The sequence below is a fragment of the Temnothorax curvispinosus genome, unplaced genomic scaffold, assembly GCF_003070985.1.
Source record: "Temnothorax curvispinosus isolate PA1 unplaced genomic scaffold, ASM307098v1 QBEX01004139.1, whole genome shotgun sequence".
Taxonomy (NCBI): Eukaryota; Metazoa; Arthropoda; class Insecta; order Hymenoptera; family Formicidae; genus Temnothorax; species Temnothorax curvispinosus.
This window is the reverse complement of record NW_020213919.1, coordinates 1-20003: the sequence shown is the minus strand read 5'-3', so window position 1 is coordinate 20003 and position 20003 is coordinate 1. Positions and strand designations below refer to the sequence as shown.

At 36.4% G+C, this 20003-nt stretch overlaps 6 protein-coding genes across 6 annotated transcripts; all 6 read left to right on the top strand.

The window, feature by feature from the left end:
* Positions 1 to 272: 272 nt before the first annotated feature.
* LOC112453199 (odorant receptor 83a-like) lies at positions 273 to 2165 on the top strand. The gene is made up of 5 exons (XM_025013805.1): positions 273 to 1066; positions 1372 to 1471; positions 1571 to 1681; positions 1782 to 1937; positions 2112 to 2165. Exons 1-5 carry the CDS (start codon positions 273 to 275, stop codon positions 2163 to 2165), a joined length of 1215 nt encoding a protein of 404 aa, XP_024869573.1.
* A 1571-nt stretch (positions 2166 to 3736) lies between these two features.
* LOC112453210 lies at positions 3737 to 5893 on the top strand. Its single transcript, XM_025013819.1, has 5 exons — positions 3737 to 4762; positions 5124 to 5223; positions 5343 to 5453; positions 5575 to 5730; positions 5820 to 5893. The coding sequence occupies exons 1-5, from the start codon at positions 3936 to 3938 to the stop codon at positions 5871 to 5873; spliced, it is 1248 nt and encodes a 415-aa protein (XP_024869587.1). The 5' UTR covers positions 3737 to 3935; the 3' UTR covers positions 5874 to 5893.
* Positions 5894 to 8680: 2787 nt separating this feature from the next.
* On the top strand, positions 8681 to 10743 carry LOC112453198 (odorant receptor 82a-like). Its single transcript, XM_025013804.1, has 5 exons — positions 8681 to 9664; positions 9761 to 9860; positions 9990 to 10100; positions 10232 to 10387; positions 10645 to 10743. The coding sequence occupies exons 1-5, from the start codon at positions 8856 to 8858 to the stop codon at positions 10693 to 10695; spliced, it is 1227 nt and encodes a 408-aa protein (XP_024869572.1). The 5' UTR covers positions 8681 to 8855; the 3' UTR covers positions 10696 to 10743.
* A 1248-nt stretch (positions 10744 to 11991) lies between these two features.
* Positions 11992 to 14209, top strand: LOC112453212. Its single transcript, XM_025013821.1, has 5 exons — positions 11992 to 13021; positions 13186 to 13285; positions 13450 to 13560; positions 13734 to 13889; positions 14111 to 14209. Exons 1-5 carry the CDS (start codon positions 12216 to 12218, stop codon positions 14168 to 14170), a joined length of 1233 nt encoding a protein of 410 aa, XP_024869589.1. The 5' UTR covers positions 11992 to 12215; the 3' UTR covers positions 14171 to 14209.
* A 324-nt stretch (positions 14210 to 14533) lies between these two features.
* LOC112453209 lies at positions 14534 to 16755 on the top strand. Its single transcript, XM_025013818.1, has 5 exons — positions 14534 to 15643; positions 15788 to 15887; positions 16043 to 16153; positions 16320 to 16475; positions 16696 to 16755. The coding sequence occupies exons 1-5, from the start codon at positions 14835 to 14837 to the stop codon at positions 16753 to 16755; spliced, it is 1236 nt and encodes a 411-aa protein (XP_024869586.1). The 5' UTR covers positions 14534 to 14834.
* Positions 16756 to 17048: 293 nt separating this feature from the next.
* Positions 17049 to 19543, top strand: LOC112453211 (odorant receptor 82a-like). Its single transcript, XM_025013820.1, has 5 exons — positions 17049 to 18138; positions 18362 to 18461; positions 18558 to 18668; positions 19016 to 19171; positions 19382 to 19543. Exons 1-5 carry the CDS (start codon positions 17204 to 17206, stop codon positions 19430 to 19432), a joined length of 1353 nt encoding a protein of 450 aa, XP_024869588.1. The 5' UTR covers positions 17049 to 17203; the 3' UTR covers positions 19433 to 19543.
* The last annotated feature ends 460 nt before the right edge of the window (positions 19544 to 20003 follow it).

The following is a 20003-nucleotide window of genomic DNA, read 5'->3' as shown; positions in this document are numbered from 1 at the left end:
TAAACAAAAGGGAATAATAGCTACAAACTTGATTGCATTCGTCGACCAAGCTATCTCACAAATAGTGTTTTAGATGTTCTCGTATAACAACCACTGCGATTTCATGCAACAAGTAACTATAGATATCGATTACGTTCTGTCTCAGCCGGACGGTGCAATAATTTGTTCTCTCTCCTCGCGTGTCCGCGCAGGCGCTGGCACAACCACTGCTTCGTTGAGAAACGCAGCCAGTAGTAGTGATCAGTACCTAGCGCGCCTTCCGTGAATCGACTATGAAGCGAGCTTCTAGAGAAACCACCGTGGACGTTTACAGGCGAGATAATGATTATAGTTTGCAGTTCAATCGTTGGTTTCTGAGATCGATAGGCGCCTGGCCGGAATTAAAGACGAATTCGATGACCAGGAATATCCTGATGAATATCCTACGATTAACGTGTCACTCTTTAATAGCTTTCACCGTGGTACCTTCTATATTATATATATTATTTGAAGAGAAGGATTTCCGCCTGAAACTCAAGGCTATAGGGCCTACGAGCCATCTTCTCATGGGCGGAATCAATTACTGTTCTCTCCTGCACCAAAACGATCGGATACGCACGTCTATAGAACATATGGAGACCGATTGGCGGATGGCGAAGAGAGGACACGATCGGAAATTGATGCTGAGAAACGCGAGAGTGGGACGCGCTATAGCGGGTGTTTGCGCGCTCATCATGCAGGGTGGTGTTATTTGTTACAATATAGCGAGGGGGATGTCGCGGATAGCCGTGGTGATCGGCAACGAAACGATCGAGACGGGTCGCCTACCGTGTCCGTCTTTCAACAAATTCGTGGACACCAGACTGAGCCCGGTGTACGAGGTCGTGCTCGCGTTGCAATGTCTCTCGACTATCGTGGTGAACAACATCACGATCGGCGCGTGCGGTCTCGCCGCCGTTTTCGCGATGCACGCTTCCGGCCAGCTCAACGTGGTGATGCTACGTCTCGAAGAACTCGTCACGGAAAAGCAAGATCTCCTCCAGTTGAGACTGGCGAACATCGTGGAGCATCATCTGCGAGCGTTGAGGTAAGAATCTTAAAAGATTACGCGCAGATCGACTTTAATTATCCAGAAATGATACACAGTTGTATTTTATAAATTTTTACTGGCCTTTAGACGATCTCGTGTAAAACTTTTCTCGTAAAACGTAATTTTTGCTTGCTTTTAAAAAGTGCCAGGAAACTATAACACGTTGAATATATTATTTTATAACGCTTTTTCTTAAATATGACATATTTGCAGAATTGCAACTATCGCGGCTGTAGGATATTCGGATAAAAATGTTGAGTAGCTTTAACGTCGCGGCTATGCTGTGGGTGTGTCGATTACAGGTTTCTTTCACAATTGGAGGCAATTATGCGCCAGATATGTTTTGTGGAATTAGTCGGGTGTACGTTCAACTTATGCATGCTAGGATATTACACCATTACGGTATGCTAAATATTTGAGAAAGGTGAATATATAACAGATCGCCTATTGTTATTTCCTATTTTAATTTTAAACGCTCTATCACTTTATGTGTCTTTTCAGGAATGGCATGAAGAAAGTATAAACACTATAATAACATATGTCATGGTACTGACATCGATGATGTTTAATATCTTCATATTTTGCTTCATTGGCGAACTCGTAACGGATCAGGTAAAGTAATCTTTTATCTCTAAAAGCTTTTTTTATTAGTTTGTCTGTAATGATTAAAATATTATTTGTGCTTGGATTAACGGATTTAATTTCGTGATAGTGTAAAAAAGTTGGTGAAGTAGCTTATATGACTGATTGGTATGAATTGCCGCATAAAATTGTTCTCGATCTCATTTTAATAATCTTACGATCAAGAGTTGTTATCAAAATCACGGCAGGAAAGATATTTCATATGTCTATCCAGACTTTCGGTGTTGTGAGTATTATGAAAATTATAAATATAACTTCTAAAATTATAATAAAATAAATTTAGTAGTATTTTCTATTACTGAAGTATACGCAAAAAGTATAAATGTATAATTATTATGTATACATTTATTTTAAATAATAACAACATATTAAAATTAATGATAATATTAAACATTTTTAGGTAATTAAAACATCTGTCGCATACTTGAACATGCTTCGAACTTTGACTATGTAAATTGTATATGACGAAATACGAGTATTTGTATTTTCTCTATAATAGATATTATAAAATATAAACTATTTCTCGTATGAACTGTTTTATACATAAATATAATATAAATCTAATTCACATATAAACGTGCAAATATATAAGTAATAATACAGGATGATCATAAAGTTTTTCCCTGATTACAAAACGTTATAACTGACATACTATTTTAGATAGAGATATGCGGTATTGTGGCATTCTATAGCTAAACTCACCAAGTTTCGGTATTGTTTTCACTTCTTCAAGTATTTTCGCACTTCTGACGTTAAATCTCTACAAATGCATTTTTTTTAATGTATGAGTCTTATAATACGTCATTTTAATGTACCTACAATAATCTTATTGTATATATATATATACAATAGACGATGCCAATCGATCATGTACGATACCTCACCGATTTTTTTGCACTAGCAAGGGGATATTTTTTTCATCAAACATATTTATTATATGAAATATCAAATATACTGCATTTTAAAAATTAATTATATATATATATATATATAATTAATTTTTAAAATGCAGTATATTTGATATTTCATATAATAAATATGTTTGATGAAAAAAATATCCCCTTGCTAGTGCAAAAAAATCGGTGAGGTATCGTACATGATCGATTGGCATCGTCTACGAGGAAAAAGGGTCTCGCTCTCATACTGATCAACACCATGTCAAATTCATTCGTCAAGCTTACCGTCGCGAATTTTATCGAACTGTCCCTTAGTATTTTTGACGATGTAAGTAAAACGTTGTTTATCAAATTTGTTTACGAATCGTATGACGATTATGTGCCGTTTATCTAAACAGGTGGTTAATACATCGGTTGCCTACTTGAATATGTTACGTACATTAACTACTTAATAGAAATTCGAAATGTACAAATAACTTTATAACGTTATAACTTTATTACATTAAACTTACGTTACTTTATTACGTTATAACTTTATTACATTTAACTTTATTACATTTATATAGAGAGTAATATATTGTAAAAAAGGACTAGCAATTTCATAAAATCAATTAGTCATCCAGTGTCGCGTCAAAATAAAGAGTAAGAAAAATAAGAAATAAATGCAAATTTAATAAATAAAAAATATGTGCATTAAGTTTGGCGTTTATTTTAAAATATAATACTTCTTTAATATCTGATCTCTCTCTAAGTTTCTTCTACTTATACTATTTACAATTGAATTCTCTAATGAATTTTTAGAGCATGATCATATTTTTATTACACATTAGAAAATTATTTCCAAATTTATTTAACACGATTAATTTATTTACACATTGTAAGAGTTATAAAATTATATACTTTCAAGTAAAATAAAAAAGCAAGCGCAACGATGTTATAATCTGTTTAGTACACAGATATAAATAATCAATATATAAAACATTGCAACATTTTATAATACTCTAAGGAAGAATTCTTGAAAAGTAGAATCACATCGCGATTCTTATATCAATGACATCCCGACTGCTTCGCGGAAGATATCTATGGGGAAGAGAATACAAGTTTTACGCACATAATTCACGGAACAGTGACCACTATATCATACAAGGAAGAGGAAGAGGTGAATCCCCTCTTGGAACTCACGTAAAAGTCAATATAAAATGCACCCTTCAACTTCATGACATGACTGATCGTTTGATCGCTCTTCCCTTGAAAGTCAAGCGCGCAAGCGCTCGACGCTATCCGTCCTTCAATCCTTTCAGTACTACCTGAGCTTCCGTGCTTTCACGATGCGCGGATCACCACCGTCTATTCAAAAGTCAAGTCCGGTCGCGATCGCGTACGATCATGAGAAATACGTGCGGCTGAGCATTCAGCAGACCCGTTGGATACTGAAGTCAATCGGCGCCTGGCCGAGATCACTCGAATCCACCTCTCCGTTAAACAGATACGCGCACTTGCTGATGAACGTAATTTGCATCGGTCTGGTCATCTTCCTCTTCGTCCCGTGCGCCTTATTCGTCGCGCTCGAAGTCGAGGACACGTACAGCACCTTGAAGTTCACCGGGCCGCTGAGCTTCTGCCTGATGGTATTCCTGAAGTACATCTCGATGATCTTTCACGGAAAAGATATCCGCGTGTGCGTCGAGCACGTCAAAAGCGACTGGATGAACACGCGGCATCGCGGTGATCGCGCGATCATGGTCAGGAACGCGGAGTTCGCCCGTCGTCTCGTGATGATCTGCACGATCTTCACGTACGGCAGTGCCGCGTTCTATCACATCGCCATGCCGATCAGCGCGGGCAAGATTACGGAGGAGGACAGTAACATGACGTATCAGCCACTGGTGTATCCGGTCGCTAGGGCGATCGTCGACACGCGTCACAGTCCGATTAGTGAGATTTTCTTTTGGATACAGTGCGTAGCGGGTTTCGTTACGCAAGCGGTCACAGCCGCCGCCTGTTGTTTGACTGTCGTTTTAGCGATACACGCTTGCGGCCGTTTGGAGGTTCTCGTACAGTGGATCGTGCATCTGGTGGACGGGCGAGAGGATTTTTGTAACAACGTGGACGAGAGGCTGGCGATAATTGTGCGAGAACATGTGCGAATTTTGCGGTAAGTTTGCTATCCAGGAAATAATAATTATCTTCTTTAAATGTGTTGTATCAGGTATGGTCAACTTCGAGCTTCGGAGCTGCTACGACACTTCTCCCTTTCCATCCGCTCCATCCAAGAGCGAGGGAAAGGGTCTTCTCCGTTGGATGTGTCGTGGAAAAGGTGTCGTGACTGCGGAGCTCGAAGTTGACCATACCTGTGTTATATACTCAACATTCTTCATTTTTATGCAAGAAAAGAGTTTTATTGGCAAAATAATTTGCACAAAAGAGAATTGTGAAAATTATATATTGTTTTCTAATCTGCAATTTTATGACTGACTGATTCCTATATGTCCAACCATACGTGTAATGTTTTGCAGTTTTATATCGTTAACGGAAAAAGTATTGCACGAAATATCTCTCGTGGAAATTGTAGGATGTACGCTAAACTTGTGTTTTCTTGGATATTACGTTATCATGGTAGGCATATCGTGCAAAATGTACGTGCGGCAGAGCACGCTATTTCGCCAGTAATATCAGAATACGATCGATGCTATGCAGAATATGTGTTTCCGAAAATAAGAATTTTCAAATTGCAGGAATGGGAGATCGGCGATTTCGCAACTTACGTAACATACGTTATTCTGCTTATATCTTTCACCTTCAATATCTTCCTATTTTGTTATATAGGTGAACTTGTCGCCGAGCAGGTATAATTTCTCACTATCAAATATTAAAAAATATACGCGATTTTACGAAATAATTTTTATTGCTACAAATGTAAGGTAATGTGTAATATATTTAATAAATTAATCTTGTAAATATATACAGTGCAAGAGGATTAGTGAAATATCGTACATGATCGATTGGCATCGTCTAGCGGGAAGGAAAGCTCTCGCTGTTATATTAATGATCGCGATGTCCAATTCATCGGTCAAACTTACTGCTGGAAATATCATCGATTTATCAATAAGCAGTTTCGGTGATGTAAGTACTAATATGAATTAATTGTAAATCCTATATAATGTAATAATAATTCATAAAATTAATTTATAAATCGTTCATTAAACAAACAGGTGATTAAGACGTCGGTTGCCTACTTGAATATGTTACGTAAACTAACTTCTTAAAAATTTTCTTCTTAAAAAAGTGTATAGATTATTTATATTGATGAATTGTATTTGCAATAAATAATAATATTCGAACAATAAATAATAAGATTGAACTTTAGAAGATACATGTCAATTAGTCATCCAACTTTGCATGGAAATAAAGAGAAAAAGATGGGATGTATTAAATTAACACTTATCTAAAAATCTATCACATCTTCTATGTCTAAATACGTTTAATTTGCCGTATGTGTAAATTCTCTTTGTCTAAATATGCGCAGTCTATCGCATATATAAATCTTCTATTACTTTTACATATTCATAATTATTTAAAAAAACAATATACACTCAACAAGCTCCGTCTTTGTTTCGTATTTTTTCTATTAATACCTACTCAACTTAAAGCGTGCTTACAATTATTTGTTTCACTTCTATTTTATTTGATATGCTCTCAAGAGCATGCCAAATAAAATAGAATAGAGTTCTTAATGAAACAATTTAGAGCAAAACGTCAAGTAAAGCATACGATCTTCCCGTATGCAGAACGAAAGACATATATCTTGTAACGTAAAGAACTATATTTCACGAATGAAAAATTCATCGTGTTTACGTAACGTGACTTATAACTGACGGCACTTGTTCAATCATTTTCTATACCTTCATTGCTCGTATACCACACATTACGCTGAGCTTCTATATGCAACAAGTTGCGGTACTATAAATATCAATTATGCACAGTCAGCCGACACAGCAATGTATTTTCTCTCGGGAAATAAGCTATATGTCCGCGCAGACACTGCCGTAACTATATACTGCTTATCATCGAGACATACGGTCAGTAGTAAAGACTAGTATTTGACGTGCCTGCCGCGGATTAAGCACAATGCGTTCTTCCCACGAGTCCAAAATAGGTATTTACAGCTATTGTGGACTCGTGAAAGGACCAAAATAACGATTATAGTCTTGAATTGAGATCCGTTGGATCTTGATAGGTGTTTGGCCAGAATTATTCACGAGCTCGGCAGTTGAAAAAATTATATTAAAAATTCTGAGATTAACGTTCCTTGATAGGTCTCACTGTAATACCTTCTACTGTACATTCTTTTCGAAAAGAAAAATGTCCGTTTAAAACTGAAGGTCGTAGAACCCACTGGAATAGAAGTCACTGGCTCGTGGGTGATATAAATTATTATTCGCTGTTGTATCAAAAAGGGCAAATACCTAAATCTATCGATCATACGGAAGCCGATTGGCGAATGACGAGGGGAGAGGGCGATCAAGAAATGATGTTGAGAAACGGCCAGTGCAAGAATGGGCGTTATAGCTGACGTTTATGCGCTCATTATGCGTGGTATCTTTTTTTATAACGTAGGGAGGGAAACACAGGTTAATTACCATGTTCGTCTTTCAACAAGCTCGTGGACACCAGGTTTACCCCGGTGGACGAGGTCGTATTCACGCTTCAGTGCCTCTCGTCCCTCGTGGTAAATAACACCACAAGGTTGATGCGTGTGGTCTAGCCGCAGTATTCGCGATGCATTCATTTGGTCTGCTTGGTGTAGTGATGTCGCGACTGAAAGAACTTGATGAGGAAAAACAACGCGACGTCGTTCAGAGAAAACTGATAAATCTCGTGGAGCGTCATTTACGATTATTCAGGCAAGATGGCTGTATAATTTATCATTGCGCACACTTGTACTTTTGAATATCAGTAAGATAATAATAAAATAATCGAATCTAAATAATCATTTAACTAAATTTATTTAAAATTACTTTCTTGTAAACTGTTATTTTACTGTTATTAATATTATTGTAATATATTACATTAAATATTATAATAATATTACTTATATTATTAATAATGTTATTATAATGTTAATGTTATATTAAAATAATTTTAAATGTATTCTTAGAAGCTTAATATTTTGTCTATAAAAGCTCTCTAGAATAATAATTATTTTCACTATAAGATAAATTGGATAGAAACATTGAATGTAATGCATGCAATTACTGTTGAGTGCATCAATTTCAGGTTTCTTTGGCGCATGGAGATAATTATGTGTCAAGTATGCCTTGTGAAATTAACCGGTTTGATAGTAAACGACATCTTGATTCAAGAAATTTAATCTTAAATCACGACAATGTAAAAAAGTTGAGAGATGAAGTAGCTTATATGACAAATTAATACCAGTAAAATTATGCTCAATCTGATTTTAATAATTTTACGATCGAACATAGTTATCAAAATTACTGCAAAATATTTCATAGATTAATCACCCAACTTTCGGTGATATAAGTATTCGAAAAAAAACGTGTTTTTTATATATTACAAGTTATATGCAAATTAAGTTTTTTTAATTAATTTAAATAATTAAAACTTCTGTGGCATAGTTGAATATGCTTAGAACTTTAACTGTGTAAATATTATACAATATAGAACGTGAGTCTTAAATAATATCTGTCATAATAAATATTTTCCACAAAATTATTATATATGTATATTGTACATGTAAAAATTGTGCATAATATGCATTTTAAATAGTAGATTTGTATAATGTTGCGACTTGTCAATCTTCTCATTTTTCTCATTATCGTTGCAACTTATCAATCTTCTCATTATCTTTTTTATCAATCTTTACTTTAGTTCGCATTAAGAAAAATAATTTTCCCTCTGCGCAACAGAATAAATTAATTTTACAAATTATAAATATTATACAAGTTAAATAGTTTACGATTTTATACTCTTGATTTATCACTTGCGAAACAACTGTACTGCACACGTCTCAATTCGCATGTTATCTACATGTCTTTACTTGCAACTGGCGGTGCAACAAGTAGCGATTATCGATTAGCAGACTGTCTCCCGCCTCTTCCACGTATAGAATACTCCGAATGAAGATCTGCGCAATCGCCACATTGACTTTCTCCGCTTCCACTGAAAAACGGCATAACGGGAGAGCGGTCAGTAACAGTCAGTAACTTGCGCGCTTCGAAAGAACGATCATGACGATCGCACCCGAATCCGATAAGCCGACGTCAGTTCTGTATCGCCGTAACGAACACGATTATAGCCTTCAGCTGAATCGCTGGTTTTTGAAACCGATCGGTGCCTGGCCGGAGTCGCGCGCTACCACGATCACCGAGAGACTCCTGTCGCGAATCATCCAGATAACATGCTACGCCCTCATAGCTTTCACGGTTGTGCCTAGCATGCTGTACTTCTATTTCGAGGAGCAGGATCTCTTGACTAAGATGAATTCGGTGGGTCCCGTGAGCCACTGGATTATGAGCGGAATGAATTATACCTCTTTGCTGTGGCGCAGCGAGGACATACGTCGTTGCATCGAGCACATGGAGAGCGATTGGTGCGCGGTGAGCAGAAACGTGGATCGCGGATCGATGCTCAGATACGCCAAATTCGGCCGTTCCGTGGCTGGATTTTGCGCCGTTTTCATGCACTGCGGTGTGTTCTCGTACAGTGTGGTGAACAGTTTAACGCCGATGATCTTCGTGATCGGCAACGAGACTATCTTGGCGCGACGGCTCCCTTGTCCGTTCTACAGCAAGCTATTGGACACCAGCCGCGATCCGGCGAACGAGATCGTGCTGATGATACAATTCCTGTCCGGTTTCATAGCTAATTCCATCACCGTAGGTGCGTGCAGTCTCGCCGCGGTTTTCGCGATGCACGTGTGCGGCCAATTCGCCGTGCTCTACACGTGGCTGAACGAGCTGATCGACGACAGAAAAGAGAAGCAGACCGCCGAGCGCAAACTGGCGAACATAGTCGAGCATCATCTACGTGTGCTAAAGTAAGGTATCTCGCCTAATTCAGTTTATAAGGAATTTGCAAGATTTACGATATGTACTAAATATATTGAAAATTAAAATAATTATGGTATTTCCAGTTTCATATCACGCTTCGAAAAAATTATGAATCAAATATGCTTGGTGGAATTATTTGGATGCACGATAAATTTGTGCCTGCTCGGCTTCTGTACTATCAAGGTATGATAAAAATATGACTGGATATATCCTTTTTTTTTCTTTGAAATAAAAATGCACACTTTTTGACATGACACTTTTTTTTTTAACATTTTTCTTTTCTTTTTGTGGCACTCGGTTTTGCAATTTCAGGAATGGAATGCAAGAAACACGAAGACTATAACAACATACGGTCTTGTGTTCATATCATTATCTTTTAATATCTTTATATTTTGTTACATCGGTGAAATAATCACGGAGCAGGTAATGCATGCAAGCAAACCACAAAAATGCTTGTTTCGATTGTTATTTATATTTATGTTGTAACGAAAATATTGAAAATATTTATTCAATCCACAAAAATATTCTCGTAATATTCATAAAATTGACTGCAGTGTAAAAAGGTTGGCGAAATGGCTTACTTTACTAATTGGTACCTTTTACCTCATAAAACTGCCCTTGGAATGGTGCTGATAATATCGAGATCCGGTGTTGTGATTAAAATTACTGCTGGAAAATTGATTCAACTCTCTTTAATGACATTTGGTGATGTAAGTATACATTTCGGCAACATCGAACATTTTCATCAAAAAATGAAGTTTCGTTATTTCCTGTATTCTTTATTGTATTTTTGCTATAGTGCGCATATTATAAATCTTTTACATTTTATACACGTAAAATAATTTAACTTAATAAAGCTTCAAAAAAAAATTATATATAAAAAAAAATTTATAATTTATAGAATTATTAACATAATAATTAATCTTATAGAATTTATTTTATTTCGTCCATTGTTTCTTTATTCTAGGTGATTAAAACATCTGCGGCATATCTGAATATACTTCGTACTATAATGTAACATATTACGTAAAAAATAGGCGTCAATTAAATACCCAAGCAAGAGGAAACTATTTTAAAGCTATTAGTAATGTCACTTTCCTTAATTATTAATAATAATATAATTATTAAACTCAATTAGGCAATAAAAGCCAAGCGTAGATTATTTTCGCTAAAATTTTAATACAATGTCAATCACTATCAGAATGTGAATTACAATACGTACGTTTCAACCCTTTTTAGGGTCATCTTCAGCGCGTTGCCTACACATTATATAAAGCTAAATCTAAATCTACATAGTGCCTTCTTTTCCCGTAAACTATTGGCGAATTGGTTAATCCTAACGGTCGTTTAGGCAAGTGCGCACTCCGAAGCCTCCCCAGGTGTCTTCGTGTGTAATTTCTTGGTTTGAGAGCCAAGAAATTTGCTTGCATCTCGTCATGGTACGATTGTGAGACACAGCTAGATAGTGCAGTTATTAAATAGTTCGCAATTACGATTGTCCGTGTAAGTGGTGGACTAACGATATCATTGCTTTTGTAAGAACAATGATATCGTTAGTCCACCATTTTAACATTTTAACGGGACACGGTCCGCTCCATTGCTTTTGTAAGAACAATGATATCGTTAGTCCACCATTTACACGGACAATCGTAATTGCGAACTATTTAATAACTGCACTATCTGTGTCTCACAATTGTACCATGACGAGATGTAAGCAAATTTCTTGGCTCTCAAACCAGGAAATTACACACGAAGACACCTGGGCAGGCTTCGGAGTGCGCACTTGCCTAAACGACCGTTAGGATTAACCGATTCGTCAATAGTTTACGGGAAAAGATATGTAGATTTAGATTTAGCTTTATATAATGTGTAGGCAACGCGCTGAGGATGACCCCAAAAAGAGTTGAAACGTATATATTGTAACTGACATTCTAATAGTGATTGACATATATTGTATTAAAATTTTAGCGAAAATAATCTACGCTTGGCTCTTATTGCCTAATTGAGTTTAATATTTCATATACTGAGCCTTTAGATATAATAATATAATTCTTACAAAAATTGTCGAAATTATCATAGTGTACAAAGAATTAAAGTACATATAAAGAACGTATAAATACTCACTCGCTATATGTATCTTAAAGTTCACAGAATATTAAAATTGTTGTTTTGTCTTTTTATTTTATTTATAGCTTTCCTTTCGACACACACATCGCGACGCCGGGAACAAACAATGCAACAAGCATTTTATAGTTATAGTATAGTTATAGTATAGTATAGTTATAGTATAAATTTAATATTTTAATGTCGCCATTGCAAGCATATTAACACTTTCAAAACGCATTTTGCACAAGAAAGAATCAACGCGACACTTCGACGAGAATCAATTATCGATCAGACGTGCACGCGTCTCTCTAACAAAGTACATCACCCTGTCGCCCTGTCCGTTCACCAACGATTCGCGCAGGCGCTCGTTCGAACACAGCTCCAGCAGGTGTTCGCCGAGGTCAGTACATTGTGCGCCACCGCGAAGCGATCATGACGTATTCTCACCATGTGACAAGGGGCATCGAGCTTCCCTACAAAAACGATTATAATTACAGTCTTCAACTAATTCGTTGGTTTCTGTTACCGATTGGGGTTTGGCCGCAAATGAACACGGCGACGAGGGTGGAGAGAATCCCCTCGCACATGCACATTTTCGCATGCGCATTCTTAATAGCGATCGTCATGGTGCCGTTTGTGTTATACGTGTCGCTAGAGGAGAAAGATGCCAAGATCAAAATAAGCCTAATAGGTCCGCTGAGCCACTGGATCATGGGCATGATCAATTACTGTTTGCTCCTCGCGCGCGTCGACGACATCCGCGAGTGCATGCTGCACATGGAGACGGACTGGCGGGTCGTTCGAAAGATCGAGGATCGTCAAATAATGTTGCGACAAGCCAAGATCGGTCGCTTCATCGCCGGATTCTGCGCGGTGTTCATGCAGAGCGGCACATTTCTCTTCGCTATCGCGAAATCGCTGTCAACCACTATCGTCATTGTCGGCAACGAAACCGTCTCATTTCATCCGATGACCTGTCCAATTTACACCAAATTCATCGACACGAGATTCAGCCCAGCGAACGAGATTATGGTGGTTGTGGAATTACTGTCAACTTTTACAGTGAACTCTGTTAACGTGGGCGCTTGCAGCCTCGACGCTGTCTTTGCGATGCACGCGTGTGGTCAGCTGAACGTGCTATTTTCGTGGTTAAACAAACTCGTAGACGAAGATAAGGGAAACAAATGCGCTAAGCAAAGGCTGGCCGTTATCGTGGAGCATCATTTAAGAGTGCTCAGGTATCTCGTTTTAGTATCAAAAATTGCATTTTCATCATATTAAAATAATGTTCACATGAGAGTAACGTATATTTATATTTAAAACAATTCCACATAAGCTCGTTTTTCTATAAATACAAGAAAAAATATATCACACATATTATATTCGCGTATATGCGTTTCAGTTTTATATCGCGTATGGAAACCATTATGCGAAATATCTGTCTCGTGGAATTGCTGGGAAGCACGATGAATATGTGTTTACTTGCATATTATTTTATTACGGTACGCTAAAAACGTGAAAGGTGAATATGTGATATAATTGCATTCTATACTTTTATTTATAGAATATCAAACTTCAGTATTCTTCAATATAGTAAAGTAAATACCAACAAAGATCAATTCTTCGTTATCTAATCGAAACTTAAACTTAAACTTTCGTTTTACAGAATTTGGACTCGTTTGATGCAGCGAAGGCAATGTCATATGTCCTTATATACCTGTCTGTGGCTTTCAACATTTTGATATTTTGTTACATCGGTGAGATTCTCACAGAACAGGTAATAGCTGGAAACCGAGTTAAAGATAATTAATATTTAAGATATATATAATATATATTCGAGAAAGTGGATATTTATTTCTCGTATTTATAACTTCCGCATCTTGTAATATTTCTTTAAATATTTTTTATATTTCTGGACATCAATAAAAAGATTAAGTTCAAATTTCTTAGTGCAAGAATGTTGGCGAAAAAGCGTATATGATCGATTGGTACGAATTACCGCACGAAACTGCCCTTGGACTTATTTTGGTGATAGCACGATCGAGTAACGTTATCAAGATGACTGCTGGAAAATTATTTCATTTGTCTATCGCAACTTTCGGTGATGTAAGTAATATAATATGTTACATTTATAACACCTGCATTAATAAAAATTTGATATATATTCTATATATTTTATAAATATTCATTAACTGCATTATTAAAAATATTCGTATACTGGTTGCATTTTTCCGTTTAAATTTATATATTATTTTAAACTTATTTTTATTAATTTTCCGGACTTTTAATTTATATCGTAAATAGGAAGGAAGACATTGCTGTTTCAGGTAATTAAGACTTCCGTGGTATATTTGAATATGTTACGAACTATGTCAACCTCTGCGTGAACTATATTAAATTAGAAAAAGTAAGAAATATATTTTGAAGAAATATATATTAAATATAAAACTGATAGTATATATAAAGTACTAGTATATGGATAGGTATAAATATGTGTAGTATAAATGTAGATAGTATATATATGTAAAATAGTATAGTAAAAATGCTTAATAAATAGAAGTTACGTCGAGCACACACAATACAATTTATATAATTACGTTATTTGAAAGTACAGTAAAGTTACATGTCATCCAAGAGTTTTCTTAAAAGTAAAAATTAATATTTAATATCAACAAAAATCAAATATATCTAATCATGAGTGTGACATAAATAATACTTAATTAAATGAGAGATTCAATGCATTTCTCCAAACGTACCGTAATTCACATATTTACACACAATAGTAAAAAATTTTTTTTATTAAAACAATACTGCACCATCCTTTATCTTTTCATGACGGTTTCCGTACATTCTCTCCCAAACGGTCAACGCTACATTTCCACGACTAGCAATTATCGATCAGATGTGCATGCGTCTCTGTCCGGAAGCACATACATCACCCTGCCCGTTCATTAAACCGCTCTAAAGATTTGCGCACGCGCTCATTTGAACGTAGCTCTAGTCAGTGCACCGTTCGCCGTAGTCAGTGCATCGTACGTCTCCGCGACAATCATGACGTATTCTTACTATGTGACAAGGGGCATCGAGCTTCCCTATAGAAGCGATAACAATTATAGTCTTCAACTGACTCGTTGGTTTCTCTTACCGATTGGTGCTTGGCCGCGAATGAGCACGGCCACGAGGGTAGAAAAGCTCCCCTCGCATATGCACATTTTAACGTGCGCGTCCTTAATAGCGATCGTCATGGTGCCGTGTGTGTTATACGTGTCGCTGGAAGAGAAAGATTTTGAGATCAAAGTAAGCGTGATGGGTCCGCTGAGCCACTGGATCATGGGCATGATCAATTACTGTTTGCTCCTCGCGCGCGGCGACGACATCCGCGAGTGCGTGCTGCACATGGAGACGGACTGGCGGCTCGTTCGAAAGATCGAGGATCGTCAAATAATGATGCGACAAGCCAAGATCGGCCGCTTTGTCGCCGGATTCTGCGCGTTGTTCATGCAGAGTGGCACATTATTGTTCGCTGTCGCGAAATCGCTGTCAACCACTATCGTCATCGTCGGCAACGAAACCGTCTCGATGCATCCGATGACTTGTCCAATTTACACCAAATTCATCGACACGAGATTCAGCCCCGTGAACGAAATTATGGTGGGTGTGGAGTGGCTATCGTGTTTTATAGTGAACTCTGTTACGGTGGGCGCTTGCAGCCTCGACGCTGTCTTCGCGATGCACGCGTATGGTCAGCTAAACATGCTGTTTTCGTGGTTAAACGAACTCGTCGTAGACGAAGATAGGGAGAACAAATACGTTGAGCAAAGGCTGGCTGTTATCGTGGAGCATCACTTAAGGGTGTTGAGGTATTTCGTTTCAGTATCGAAGATTACATCACGTTCACACGAATAACGTACATTTACATTTAACGGTTCCACATAAGCTCTCTCGCGTTCTACTTTTTATAAATACAAGAAAAAATATATTACAGTCGCAAATATGCTTTTCAGTTTTATATCGCGTATGGAAACCATTATGCGAAATATCTGTCTCGTGGAATTGCTGGGATGTACGATGAATATGTGTTTACTTGCATATTATTTTATTACGGTACGCTAAAAACGTGAAAGGTGAATATGTGATATAACTGCATTCTATAATTTTGTTATTTATAGAATTTCAAACTTCAGTATTCTTCAATATAGTGAATACCTATAAAAAAAAGATCAATTTTTCATTATCTAATCGAAACTTTCGTTTTACAGAATTTGGACTCATTTGATGCGGCAAAAACAACGTCATATGTCATTATATACCTGTCTATGGCTTTCAATATTTTTATATTTTGTTACATCGGTGAGATTCTCACAGAACAGGTAATAGCTGTAATTGATATAGATAATTAATATCCAAAATATATGTATATTCGAGAAAGTTCGTATTTTTAATCGCATTTTGTAATCTTTCTTTAAATATTCGATCTGATCTTTAATATTTTCACATTTCTGGACATGAATAAAAAATTAAGTTTAAATTTATTAGTGCAAGAGTGTCGGCGAAAAAGCGTATATGATAAATTGGTATGAATTGCCACACAAAACTGCTCTTGGACTTATTTTGGTGATAGCACGATCGAGTAACGTTATCAAGATGACTGCTGGAAAATTATTTCAGTTATCTATCGCAACTTTCGGTGATGTAAGTAATGTGTTACATTTATAACGATAACTGCATTAATAAAAATTTGATATATATTCTATATACTTTATAATTATTCATTAAAATTATTAGCAATAATATTCCTGTAAGTACCGGTTGCTTCTTTGTTTAAGTTTATATATTATTTTGACTGATCTCTTGAAATTTTCCGGACTTTTAATTTATATCGTAAATAGGAAGGAAGACGTTGCTTTTTCAGGTAATTAAAACTTCCGTGGTATATTTGAATATGTTGCGAACAATGTCAACCTCTGCGTGAACTATATTAAATTAAAAAATGTAAGGAATATATTTTGTATAAAACTGATAGTATATATAATAGTAAAAAATACTTAATAAATAGAAATTTCATTGAGCACAATTTTTATAATTACCTTATTTGAAAGTATAATAAAGTTACATGTCATCCAAGACAGATCTTTCTCAAAATTAAAAATATTAATGTTTAATATAAACAAAAATCAAACACACATAAGTCATGAATGTGACATAAATACCTGATTAAATAAGATCCAATACAAATATTTTACGTACCGTAATTCACATATTTACACACAATAGCAAAAAAATTTTTGATAGAAACAATACTGCACTATCCTTTATCTTTCCATGAATTCCGTGCATTCTTTCCACCCAAACGGTCAACGTTATATTTCCACGACTAGCAATTATCGATCAGATGTGCACGCGTCTCTGTCCGGAAGCACATGTATCACCCCGCCCGTTCATTAAACCGCTCTAAAGATTCGCGCACGCGCTCGTTTGAACGTAGCTCTAGTCAGAGTGCACCGTTCGCCGTATATAGGCAGTGCATCGTGCGCCTCCGCGTAGCAATCATGACGTACTCCGAACATGTACTAGCGAGCATCAAATTCACATACAGAAGCAATAACGATTACAGTCTTCAACTTACACGTTGGTTTCTGATGCCGATCGCAGCTTGGCCACGTGCGAGCATGTCGACGGTGGAGAGGGTCTCTCTGCAAGCGCAAGTACTTGCTTGCTCGTCTCTCATAGCGGTCGTCATGATACCGTGCATGTTGTACGTGTCGCTGGAAGAGAAAGACGTTCAGATGAAGTTGAGCGTGATGGGTCCGCTGAGCCACTGGATCATGGGCACGATTAACTATTGGCTGCTTCTTACGCGCGGCGACGACATTCGCGAATGTGTGCAACACATGGAAACGGACTGGCGGCTGGTGCGTAAGATCGACGATCAGGACGTGATGCTGCGATACGCGAAGATCGGTCGCTTCATAGCCGGTTTCTGCGCGGTGTTCATGCAAAGCGGGACGTTTCTGTTCACCGTGGCAAAAGCGATGACATCCATGACCATCATCATCGGCAATGAAACTGCGTCGACGCATCCGATGACCTGTCCGATATACAGCAAGTTCATCGACACGAGATTCAGCCCCGCGAACGAGATCATGCTGGCTGTGGAATTGCTGTCGTGTTTTATAGTGAATTCGATTACGGTGGGCGCTTGTAGTCTAGCGGCGGTTTTCGCGATGCACGCTTACGGCCAGCTAAGCATGCTGTTCTCGTGGTTGAACGATCTCGTCGAAGATGAGGACAAGAAAAATGATTTTGCCGAACAGAAGCTGGCCACGATTGTGGAGCATCATTTAAGAGTGCTCAGGTATTTAAATGTCGAAAATCGTGTTTGCGCATTTTCCCGTACGAGACGAATTAATTCCCGTTTGATCAAATTTGACCATTTAAATATTTCCGTTAGTCGATAATAAAATATTTCTAATTTTTTAGAAATATTTATAGGTAGATAATAATCCAACAAATTCAAACAAATGTTTTATTGAATGTAAAAAAAAAAAAATAGTTGGGTCTTCATGTAAATCTTTCAGTTTTATATCGCGCATGGAGAGTATCATGCAAAATATCTGTCTCGTGGAATTGGTGGGATGCACGATGAATATGTGTTTACTTGCATATTATTCTATTACGGTATGCTAAAGACTTGAACAGGTGAATATGTGTTATCAGTAACACTTTGCAACTTCTTTGTCTATGAAATGTTAAGTGTAATTTCTGATTTTTCAGAATTGGAGTGATTTTGATGCAGCGAGAATAACATCGTTTATTATTGTATACATATCTATGGCCTTCAATATTTTTATATTTTGTTTCATCGGCGAGATTCTCACGGAACAGGTAATTCCTCGAAATTACGATTAATACTTAAAAACATTCGATTTATTATATTTAAAAATATTGCAAAAAAGCAAGATATAGGCTCTCTAGATTAGTCTAGATTAATGCAATGTGAATAGGAGAGGCAATTGTTTGCGCTTTGATTACCGCGCCTGGCTCTAATTGCCTCTCCTATTCACATTGTAAAAATAATGCGATTTAATTATCCTGTGTTTGACAAATTGATCATTGATCATAAATCATTTGAGTTTTGTACTTTGTGTCGTTTCTTAATTTCTTTCCAAATTTTTAACAATATAAAAAATCCATTTGTAAAACATTTTAGAATATATTAATTTATTTGTTAGTGCAAAAATGTCGGTGAAAAGGCATATATGACTAATTGGTATAAATTGCCGCATAAAACTGCTCTTGGTCTCGTTTTGATAATAGCGCGATCGAGTAATGTTATCAAGATTACCGCTGGAAAATTATTTCACTTGTCTATCGCAACTTTTGGTGATGTAAGTAAAACGTATATAATATTTATAACAACATTTTACTAATAAAAATTTAATACATTTTTTATACAAATTATTATGAAATTTTCCTCCACATTTCTCTTCGTTTATAATCTTGTGAGTGATACTTACATATTAAAATGTTTTAATGCTTCAATTCTCGAAATGTGATTAATCGTATCGTAAATAGGAAGGAAGACGTTGTTGTTTCAGGTAATTAAGACTTCTGTGGTATATCTAAATATATTAAGAACGATGACATGACTACCGCTACGTGAGCCACACGTTAAATTAGCAAATGTGTATATCGTAAATATATTTTGTATAGAACAAATGTGATATAATAGAAAAATAGAAGAAATATATTTAATAAATAAACTGTAAATACATATATTAGTACAATAATATTATTCAAAGACACGCGTGACAGTATCGCTTATCCAACAAAAATTTATTCTTGACTTTCTTACAAAAGAAACTATTATAAAAATACTTGCTTTTTTTGAGACTGTTGTTTCACAAGAAAATATTTTCTTTTTTAATTAATATTTTCGAAAAACAATGAAACAATGATGATTAAAGTTTTACATACTTGTTTTACATACCATTATATATGAAAGGATCGCATTCTTTCATATACCTTAAATAAATAACAATAAATTAATACTCTTGCAAGTACGTGTTCGTGGTCAATTCCTCAATAGTGCGAAACACCCCCTCAATAGTGCAGCGTGCTCCGTGCGTATCGATCGACTAGCGAGACGCACAAATATCCTATGGTTAACTATTACGTTACCACGTTACTCGCTGGCGCAGGCGCCACTTCCTGTCAATT